Source organism: Pelobates fuscus, chromosome 10 (genome assembly GCF_036172605.1).
Source record: "Pelobates fuscus isolate aPelFus1 chromosome 10, aPelFus1.pri, whole genome shotgun sequence".
In the NCBI taxonomy this organism is placed as follows: domain Eukaryota; kingdom Metazoa; phylum Chordata; class Amphibia; order Anura; family Pelobatidae; genus Pelobates; species Pelobates fuscus.
Genome location: NC_086326.1, coordinates 95688600 through 95699935, shown reverse-complemented (window position 1 = coordinate 95699935; position 11336 = coordinate 95688600). Strand labels below are relative to the sequence as shown.

The following is an 11336-nucleotide window of genomic DNA, read 5'->3' as shown; positions in this document are numbered from 1 at the left end:
TGTCATTAAGCGTAAGTCAAGCTTCTGAAGCTCTGTCCTTAAGGGGTTAAAAGTGCATGTTTATTGTATTTAATTTAACGAACTAAAGTAACATTATTATGCCCGAAATAAACATTGCTGCCCTGACTTCTTGTCGCAGGATTTGTGCGTGTCTACATCAGCACGGTGTTCCCTCAAGTGAAAGTCACGCTGTGACTGGGCGGGGTCTCACCTTTGTTTGGCATTTGTCATCAGCCGTTCATCGGCTCAGGGTTCTCACCATGGCCCCGCCCTGGTGCGCGTTCCTCGCGTTATGATTGGCTGCAAGTGATTCCTTCTTTCTTTCCGTCGTCCCTTAGAGAGACAGCAGCCAAGATGGTGAGTGTCGCTGCCCGGCTGATTTATAAAATCCGTTTAATATCTCTGCCATCCCGCCTCGGAAGACGCTGTGTGCCATAGATTATGTTTTCTGCGAGTCTCTGAGGCGGATGGCCGAGGTATTTGTGGACGGGCGTTCATGGAAATGGTTTGATGGCAGTGAGTGTTAGAGCCTGAGTCTGGTGCGGCCTTGCTCGGGTTAAAGCCTGCTGACCCACTGGCTCTCCCTGGACGTTCCCCACACGTCATGCATACATAAAGTAAATAAAATGTGCTATTTTAGTACCTGTACTGTGGACACCTACCATCTAAGCGAGGGCCCCGGTTTAGCCATTGACCTGCTGATATATTCCTGTGTGGCTACAAGGGAATGGAGGGAGGGAAAGAGATAGTTGGGTCTGTTACAGTGTATAAGCGTGTGTTTTTTCAAAGCATGGGGTATGGCTATGTATAGTTGTACAAAACGACATCTGCTATTTTTGCTGTAATAGGCATGCGATCCTAAGGCCGCAATATTTACCCCCAATAGAAACTCTGCCATAAGGGTTTTTAAGATTAGTTGATTTGTGCCAGAGTAGAATTTTTCTTAAACATTTCTTTCAAGGGACCCAATGTCATCTGAATCTCACAGTCACTGGATTCTCTGTCTAGTTAGGGACCCCATAATCAGTGGTGTGTATGTGAACAAGCAAGGAGCCACTATTTATTTGGAGCACTGCAGTAACTTTGTAGTGGGTTCTGGGAGCTTTTTAGTTTTTGTTTTTTTGTGTGTGTGTTTAGAGGGGAATCCCATGCAAAGCACTCTCTTATCCTTTGGGTCAGCACCCAAAAACTTTAGTGTTTGTACTGTTTTAATGGTTTCACAGTGGTTGATACAGATCCACATTGATCATCCTGAAAATCAATTTAATATCTTTAGTATAGCAGCAGTCCCTGGAAACCTGTGCAATATTGGGAGGAGGAGTATAGTGGTGGCCTACACAATTAATAAATATAGCATTACATTCGCTTAGGCTTTGGTGCATAATTTTTCTGTCCCTTTAAGTTTACTTATATTATGAGTTATGCAAAAGTACTGTTTGTACAGCTGTAAACAGTACCTGTTAGAAATACAGTAGGTATGAATTAAAAATATTTGCCCGGTATACTTACACAAGTATTTTGGTGTTTGGATATGATTAAACGTTATACATCTTTCAATCCTTAGAGTGAAAGTTGAGTTTATCACTTTCCTTTACTCCTGATCTTTTTTTATTTTATAGCAAACTGCTTCCCCCCCACCCCCCTAGCACTTTAATATGTGTTCACCACCCTTAAAGGTCTATATACCCAGTGTGTTTTTAATATTGAAATATTAGAATTGATCTGAATGAATATTATCAAAATTTAATTGTACTTATTGGTATTCTGCTAAAAATATCTAAATTAAATTTTGTATAACTGTTCTCTATCTGTGGTTACCCTGACTTATAGGCCAAGGATGTTTAATCTTGTTATTACATGGACTGTGATCCGAATTATTAAAATTTTTGGTGTGCTCATTTTTTGTCAATATAACTTGTTTCTGCAGAACGACACAGTGACCATTAGAACTAGGAAGTTCATGACAAACAGACTTCTGCAGCGTAAGCAGATGGTAAGATCAACAATTGCCAAATTTAATGTTTTGTGGCTATATAAGTAAGGTTTGCATTCAGTTCTAAAATATGTAAGCTGAACTGTAGAATAGCTATATGTATGTCAAAGAGGCACAATGACTCTACTAAATATTAAGTGAAAATTAACCACTTTATTTTGAATAGTAGAACTTTAAGGAATACCAAACTGTGCCTCTAGCTACCCTTTGATTACAGCTCCACTAATTAACTGCCAGCCTATTGTAGTTGAATTTATGGTTGTCTTAAAATAAAAATGTTAAATACAATCTGTTTATATTTAGGCTTGCGCTTTGCTTTTTGCAGGTCATTGATGTCCTTCACCCTGGGAAGGCCACTGTCCCTAAAACAGAAATTAGGGAGAAGTTGGCAAAGATGTACAAGACTACTCCAGATGTCATCTTTGTCTTCGGGTTTAGAACTCACTTTGGTGGTGGCAAAACCACAGGTTTTGGCATGATCTATGACTCGTTAGACTATGCAAAGAAGAATGAGCCAAAACACAGACTTGCAAGGGTAAGTATAAATACAGCAAATTCTCAGTTCATTTATTTCACTAGTAAGATTTGTTATATTATGGGAGTGTGTAAGCTTTGGGGAAACAGGTTTTTCATGGAGATAGTTGATGCATCTGTGAGTGAGATTGATCTTGCTCTTCGCCCAAAAAGGGAATAAAATATTAATTATGTGGATACAATGGCATCCACCCCCCACATAAATGTTCTGGTTAGTTTAGTGGTTTCACTGCCATAATTGTTTGGGTCCAGTGCACCCACCCCACTGCAGTTTTAATCTATTTTGTCCATACTTGACAGCAGTAGTGGGCTGAGGGCACTGGGCCAAACTTGAAATAGTATAGACACAGTTTCTTCTCAAACCTTTCATTTAGTGGCAATTTAATGCTCTGTCTAGTTGTCTAAGTTTTTAGTGGTTTGTAACGGCACAGTCTGTCCCAAAACCATTACATCTTTAAGGGACATGTAGGCACTGTAACAGCTACATCTTCTTAAAGTGGTTATAGTGTTTGGAGTCCCCTGGTGCTGTGTTGTGTTTAAATCATTTTAATATTGTTTATCCCCAGCAGCCTATTGCATGTAAGAATTAGTATTGCAGTGTAATCACTGACTTAGTTATACCTCAAGTGGATGACTAGTGACCGTCATTTATGGTTAAAGGAACACTTCAAACACCAAAAGCATTTTAACTTGCCAAAGCGCTTTTGTGTTGAGTGTCTCCTCTTTGCCTGCTAACATCTCTCGTGATCTACTCCAATCCAATGATTCTTACAGAGGCAATGAATTGGAGATACACTGGTGAGGCAAACTGCCACACGCCTCCAATCAAATGCTGGTATCACTTGTTTCTGGAGGAGGACATTCACTAAAGGTGCATTTAATCCTTTAATGTAAACATTGCAGTTTCTACAAAATTGCAATATTTTTCATTTCTGGGTTTGAGTAACAAGACCACTGTACCGGGACCACTACATTGAGATGAAGTGATCTTGGTGACTTTAGTAATTCTTTAGCCTGCTTCACCCCCTTGGCTGTCAGACAACCAGTCCTGTTACTTCCTGGTTTGGTTAGCTCAGTAGAACTAATCTCAAGAGGCAGCAATTGCCCAGAGCACCTGCCTTGAAAAGACTACATTGGAAAGTCTGTGATTAAGCTTTTACAGGATGTTGGGGCTGGGGAAGAGGAGAGAGGGCTTGCGAAGGCTCCAGAAAAGAGATCTTTAGCTTTTGCAAGCTGTTTTTGCTTATACCCCTCCCCCACCCCATGGAAAATGCATAATTAAATGCACGCATGTTCTCATTGGGGATATTTCTACAGCACCAGGGACTGTAACAAATGAATTGAGAATTTAGTGTGTGTGTGTGTGTGTGTGTGTATATATATATATATATATATATATATATATATATATATATATATATATATATATTATTATTCTCTAAAAACAAGCCTTTTACAGCTGTCAGCTAGATAGCTGCTAGAGCCACTCATTCAAATCCTTCAATAATTCACATTCTGCATCATCATGCACAGCAGGATGACGCTCAACATGGCTAATTTTTCCTCGAGATGCAGTGAACTGGCGGCTCCAATTGTACACTGCGTGTCCTCTGTGTCTCATTGCGGAGAGAAATACCCTATTTGAGAAGCATTGGATTGGACTGAGATTATTGTGCTTGATGATCTTACTTTTCGTGGATCAGGCTGCTGTAAGGAGTCTGTCTTGCTGTTTAAAAGGGAGACTACAGTCACCAGAACAACTGCAGCTTATTGAATTTGTTCTGGTGAGTAGAATCATTACCTTCAGGCTTTTTGCTGTAAACACGGTCTTTTCAGAGAAAATGCAGTGTTTACATTACAGCCTAGATAACTTCACTGGTCACTCCTCAGATAGCTGTTAGAGATCCTTCCTGGATCATGGCTGCCTAAAATGCATCCAAACATTCAGTATCTCCTCCCTCTGCATGCAGACACTGAACTTTCCTCATAGAGATTCATTGATTCAATTCATCTCTATGAGGAGATGTTGATTGGCCAGGGCTTGAATGTGTTTGAATCATGCTGGCTCTGCCCCTGATCTGCCTCTTTGTCAGTCTCAGCCAATTCTATGGGGAAGCACTGTGATTGGATCAGGCTACCACTTCTGATGGTTGACAGCTGAAAAAGGCTTGTTTTCTGAGACAAACGGCATGCAGAGTAACAGCTTCAAGCTTGAATACAGTAAGAGCTTGCTATATTTATGGAGGCATGAGGGGCCCAGGGGGGCTAGATGGTTTTAAAACTGTAGGGTCAGGAATACATGTTTGTGTTCCTGACCCTATAGTGATCCTTTAAATATAGGTAAACTTGCTTTATTTCAGGATTCCTTTTAAGTCACAATTTTTTACTACCTTTTTTTTTCATTTTTTTTTTAATTATACTGACCTATACATATTTTATGTTCAGCATGGCCTATATGAAAAGAAAAAGACTTCCAGAAAACAACGTAAAGAACGCAAGAACAGAATGAAGAAAGTCCGGGGTACAGCCAAAGCAGCTGTGGGAGCTGGCAAAAAGGTAAGAGTATTGCTCTAATATGGAGCTCCAGTTTACTACTATGTAATATTGCATTTATTGAAAATATTGATATCTTAACCTTTCTCGTTCATGTTCACACAATATATTTTGGATTGCAGAAGGTAACTGTGTGTATGGCTAATGTTGTAGTGGTAGCAGGGGATTAATTTTCTATATAATTTTAATAATTTCCTATTTTAGTAAAAGAAATTCGCTTGGTGTGTTAAACTAGTATTGCAAATCTTTTAAATATAAATCTTCAGATTTCTTGACTGTTGTTAGTCTGTTATCTTTCTGGCTTTTCTTCTTCTTTCTTTGTTTTATAAAAAAACAAACAAACAAACTGTTGCTCATGGTAAGAAGCAGCTTAGTTTTGTAATCCACGTCTTCAACCAGTCAAATCTCAATTGTGCATGCATCTATAAAAAAAAAAATATATATATTTGCTTTATTCAATTCATTACTGTAAAATTTACATTTTTCTACGTGGGGAAAAAAGAGGCAAACTTGTCTCTGTCCAACTTTGCAGCATACTAAGCTTTTTGTGTTGCGTATGAAGTCAAATCAATGCATATGCTTATAAGCTGTATTTTATTATTGGCTTGCTGTTATATTATTTGTTTGTCTCTGCTTTTCTATTTCACACTTTCCTGGAATCTTTCATCAGAAATGAAGTGTCGTGCAGGTACTCCAACTTAGCATGAATGTGATACTATGCAAAACTAGTTACTTGCATGTGTCCCTACACAAGACTATGCTTCCTTGGTTACCTAAATACATTACTTTCTGGCTTTTGAACTCTACACTAGAAGCAGTGTATTTTTTTTTTTTTTTTAGAATGGAGTAAATCTGGTTTGGATTATTCATGGCTAAGTTTTGCTTTTTGTAATATATCACTTCATATTCTGAGTAGTCTTTTTCATAGGTGAAAACAATCCTTTTTGAACACTTGACAGTAACACACATTTTGCAAAGTTGGGAGTCTTGTCAGATCTCCCATATTCTAACTATCGTGTGTATGCACAAGGCTTTCTGATATCTTCTTGTGACCTGCTGAACTGGTATCTTTATCGAATACTACCGTTGTGGGTCCAGACCAGTAAAATATTCAAGACCTGATAAACCTATGTTAAATCTTCACACTGGATCATCATAATTGCTACAACTTGCAGTGGTGCAAACCATTTTTTTTGCAGTTTATTTTGTTTGTGTAGTTGAAGTAGAAGTGTGCTTCTGGCATCTAAACTTACCTCTTAGCTACAATATAAACCACTTTTAAGTCTCATGTATACATCTGTTAAGTGGCAGGATTCTGGTAGTGGGCTTAGGCACCACTTTCTCTCACGCCTATGTTTGTCCAATGTGGAAGTAACCATTTAACATTTTTCCTAATTTGTACTGCTGCAAAGAGGTGGACTTCAAACCTGCTACACCCAAAGACTCCTTGCACTATAATAACTGCAATATGTGTTAGTGGTTATGGTGTTTTTAGTGTTCCTTTAGTCTTTTCTTCATTGTACAGATTTGTTCTTTTTTTGTTAATGTAACAGACTGCTTAACTTGACCGATGTCATAGCCAAAGCGGATTTTAAAGCCATGGTGTTTATGCAAATGATGGCATGTACTCACCTGTTGCAGCTCTGAGTTTGGACTATGCACTTAGTTTTTTTTCACTAGATACCTTTTTGCTGCTCCAGGGTAGTCCAGAATGCCCCAAAGTAAATCAAGAGTCTCTCTATTGAACCCAGGCCAACAGTCAACTCTGTTCTAATAATTCTTGACGTTCACTAAAATTGCAATTATTTATCCCTTATCCACAAGATTAAAGGCCCTCATTCAGTCTTTCTGGCAGTTTGTTATATTGGCTGCCAGTCTTGGCAGCTCTGCATTTCGGAAACTACCTGTAAACTGAGTGCCACAAGCTTTTCTACTCGTTGTAGTGTCTTCTCTGTTCCTTATTTATAGATTTGCCATAAAAAGGTTGAAACACAAGTTTTATGGTTCTTTAACAATTGCATAAAGAAAGTGTCTGGTTTTAACAGTCTTTATTTTTCTTCCTTTTCATTTACCTGCAACATTCTCAGTGAGCTGAGCGATAGTTTTTACAGGTATATATGTCAGTTAAATTAGTGTTGCATGACTGCATGGAAATCACATTGCAGTTTAAGAAAATGAATGCTTCTTGACAGCACTGCAAGGGCATCCAGCAGGTTGTCAACAAATTATGGTTTTGAAGACCATTTTTGAACATATTGAATACATACTTTGTGTGATTGTGCATGGCCAATTAGTATGCACTGCAATCAGCTGTTTCAAACTAAATTGAGCTTCACACGATGCTGCTTCCACCTGCTTAAAATGTTTATCATTGTGCAACTGTTTAAGCCTTTTTAATTACGAATGCTCAAAATAGCAGATCAAGCAATAACTCAACTGATTCAGCACCAGATAATTGCAAATATTAATCCATCACGACTGACCAATAGTACTTATGATCACTTAAGGTAATCCTTAATTTGTATGTTTTTTTTTTTTCACCTCTTGCAGAAAGAATAAAGGATACCAGGATGACGAAACTGAAGATTGTACATTGATCTTGGGGCTTGTAATAAAAACTTATAAAAAACGATGGTTGGTCTTGTTGTGTGGTTTTTATTTATTTAATTATTCACTAAATCAGTCTTGCTTCGATGTCCCAGAATAGCTGCTTTTTTTTTTTTCTCCTTTCCTTTCGTAATCTGTCTATTATGACTGCAAAGGAAATAATTATAGTAAGGGGAGTAGAATTTAAAATATGTGTAGGCTTTGTATGACTTTAAAAACGTTGGTAAACATCATTTTGGAAGAAAAACAAAAAAGGGGAGGTGGGAGAAGGGTTACTACTTTGTGGTCTCTGAGCAAGATGGGCATGGACCCTGTGTGTAATAGACAAAAAAGAAGAGAAATTTGCCCAGATCAAAGATTGTTAAAAACAATTATAAAAGTTTACTTTTAATCGAACTATTTTAAAACATCAGTAGTTTGAGACAAAGTAATAAAAAAATGTCTGTACAGACTACCTTTTAACCCCTTAAGGACACATGACGTGTGTGACACGTCATGATTCCATTTTATTCCAGAAGTTTGGTCCTTAAGGGGTTAATAAAGGTGCAAGATCAAGCACTCCTAAATTATCTAACAGCAACAATGTTACAATATGTCCTTTAAATGGACAATAGTTGCTTTGCATTTGTTTCACGTTCCACTTTTTGGAAGTTTGGTTGTTGTCTAATCTGTAGACAGTTCTCTATCTTGCGGCAGGAGATTGTATTTTTGAAGTCTGAGATTTGTAAATTATCTGGTAAACAAATTCAGGCTGGAACTGCTGCAAAGCCATTGCCGCAGAGACATACTAGGAATGGCAGATGGATTACTGTAGGATCTGGTAGACTTGGAGTTGTGGATAAAAGGCATATTGCACAGTCTGTTGTTCTACATAATTCATTTTCTGCACTTTCAGAGTGTAGTGGTGTCCTGGAGATAGGCACTGAGGCTAGTGGTGTTGTGCAGAGAGGCACTGAGGCTAGTGGTGTTGTGCAGAGAGGCACTGAGGCTAGTGGTGTTGTGCAGAGAGGCACTGAGGCTAGTGGTGTTGTGCAGAGAGGCACTGAGGCTAGTGGTGTTGTGCAGAGAGGCACTGAGGCTAGTGGTGTTGTGCAGAGAGGCACTGAGGCTAGTGGTGTTGTGCAGAGAGGCACTGAGGCTAGTGGTGTTGTGCAGAGAGGCACTGAGGCTAGTGGTGTTGTGCAGAGAGGCACTGAGGCTAGTGGTGTTGTGCAGAGAGGCACTGAGGCTAGTGGTGTTGTGCAGAGAGGCACTGAGGCTAGTGGTGTTGTGCAGAGAGGCACTGAGGCTAGTGGTGTTGTGCAGAGAGGCACTGAGGCTAGTGGTGTTGTGCAGAGAGGCACTGAGGCTAGTGGTGTTGTGCAGAGAGGCACTGAGGCTAGTGGTGTTGTGCAGAGAGGCACTGAGGCTAGTGGTGTTGTGCAGAGAGGCACTGAGGCTAGTGGTGTTGTGCAGAGAGGCACTGAGGCTAGTGGTGTTGTGCAGAGAGGCACTGAGGCTAGTGGTGTTGTGCAGAGAGGCACTGAGGCTAGTGGTGTTGTGCAGAGAGGCACTGAGGCTAGTGGTGTTGTGCAGAGAGGCACTGAGGCTAGTGGTGTTGTGCAGAGAGGCACTGAGGCTAGTGGTGTTGTGCAGAGAGGCTTGAAGACTATGGTGAGGCCTAATAGAAAGCAGTTGTTGTTGGGGGATTCCATCATAAGAGGTGTGGAGATGGACAATGGTGGTCTTGTGAGGTGTCTTCCCGGAGCTACTGCTCACAGAGACAGGAGACGTATCTGTAATATTGTTAAGCAAGCAAAGCAGGAAGGGGAATTGGATGTACTTGTCCATTTAGGGACAAATGACTTGGCTTGCAATGAGGTTTCAGAGGTTAAGGAAGTTTTTAGTGTTTTTGCCAATGATATACGGCAGGTTGCTTCCACACTGTCATTCTCTGAAGTTCTGCCTGTGCATAACACTCAGAACGACAGGCGGATGCGTATTAGGGACTTTAACTTGTGGCTTGGTGAATGGTGTCGGGAGCAAGGATTTGGCTTTATTGCTCATGGTAGCTCTGTTTGGAATGGAAATAAACTGTACAAAAAAGATGGTTTGCATCTTTCTCAAAAGGGAACAAATGTTCTCAGTGAGCAGTTCAGAGGTTTTGCTAGGATGTTTTTAAACTAGGAGGGGGGGGCAAAAGGGTGATAAAACATCAATCCAATTGTCCCCCAAAACAAGGACAGAAGGTGCCTGTAGCAAGTGTGTTAAAAAATGATAAGCTTAGAGTCATGTCTACAAATGCTCGCAGTTTAGGGAATAAGATACATGAACTTGTGGCAATAATGGCAACTGATAGTGTAGATTTAGTCGCTGTTACCGAGACATGGTATAATGAGAAAAATGACTGGGACATAGCAATACCAGGGTACTCTTTATATAGAAAAGACAGGGAAGGCAAGAAAGGGGGAGGGGTGGCCCTGTATGTAAAGGATAGCATAAAATCTAGCCTAATAAAGGTTAGTGAGGCGAACATAGAGTCCGTTTGGGTTACGTTAGAATTTGGTAATCACACAGTAACTCGTGTAGGTGTGATTTATAGGCCCCCAGGACAAATTGAAGAGTTAGATAATCTACTAGTTGAAGAAATAGCTAAAATGACAATGAAGGGGGAAGTTATCATCATGGGTGACTTTAATCTTCCTGATGTGAATTGGAAAACAAAAATAGCTACTTGTGCCAGGAGCACACATATTCTAAACTCCCTACTGGGATTGTCTCTAAAACAAGTCATTGAGGAGCCAACTCGTAAAGAGGCCATACTAGATTTAGTGTTAACAAATGGAGATTTGGTATCAGATATTACTGTAGGTGAAAGTTTAGGATCCAGTGATCATCAGTCAGTGTGGTTTAATATAAGAACAGTGACTGAGTCACACCACACAAAAACAAAAGTTTTAGACTTTAGAAAAACAGACTTTTCTAAAATTAGAATATGTGTAAAGGAGTCATTATCAGACTGGAGCAATTTATATGGAGTCCAAAATAAATGGGATTATTTAAAAGTTGCACTACTGAAGGCAACAGAAAATTGCATTAGGCTTGTCAGTAAAAGCAAAAAATTCAAGAAACCACTGTGGTACTCCGCAGATGTGGCCAAAATAGTAAAAAACAAAAAGTTAGCATTTAGTAATTATAAAAAAAACCAGAGTGAGGAAGACAGAATGACCTATAAGATTAGGCAGAAAGAGGCTAAGCAAGTTATAAGAGCTTCCAAATCCCACACAGAAGAGAAAATAGCACAGTCAGTAAAAAAGGGGGACAAAACTTTTTTTAGATACATAAATGAGAAAAGAAAAGTAAAACAAGGATTAGTTAGATTAAAAACAAAAGAAGGAAGGTATGTAGATGAGGATAAAGGTCTAGCTGACTGCCTCAATGAATATTTTTGTTCGGTATTTACAGATGAAAATGAAGGAAAGGGACCTCTGTTAACAAAAAGGATAAATGAGTCATTTATTACACGTGAGTTTACAGAGGAAGAGGTTCTATTTCAACTGTCAAAAGTAAAGACAAATAAGTCAATGGGACCTGATGGAATACACCCAAAGCTATTAAAAGAGCTTAGTGGTGTACTAGCAAAACCATTAACAGATTTATTTAACCAATC

The 11336-nt window shown here is 39.3% G+C and overlaps 1 protein-coding gene across 4 annotated transcripts; it reads left to right on the top strand.

Annotated features, from left to right (window-relative positions):
* The first annotated feature begins 293 nt into the window (after positions 1–293).
* On the top strand, positions 294–7712 carry RPS24 (ribosomal protein S24). Of its 4 annotated transcripts, XM_063435111.1 has the most exons (7): positions 496–516; positions 1928–1993; positions 2319–2528; positions 4973–5083; positions 5751–5768; positions 7168–7191; positions 7631–7712. In XM_063435111.1, exons 1-5 carry the CDS (start codon positions 511–513, stop codon positions 5754–5756), a joined length of 399 nt encoding a protein of 132 aa, XP_063291181.1. In that variant the 5' UTR covers positions 496–510; the 3' UTR covers positions 5757–5768; positions 7168–7191; positions 7631–7712. The 4 variants fall into 4 exon arrangements, with proteins under 4 accessions (XP_063291180.1, XP_063291181.1, XP_063291178.1 ...); XM_063435108.1 differs by lacking the exon at positions 5751–5768; XM_063435110.1 differs by lacking the exons at positions 496–516; positions 5751–5768; positions 7168–7191 and adding an exon at positions 294–357.
* The last annotated feature ends 3624 nt before the right edge of the window (positions 7713–11336 follow it).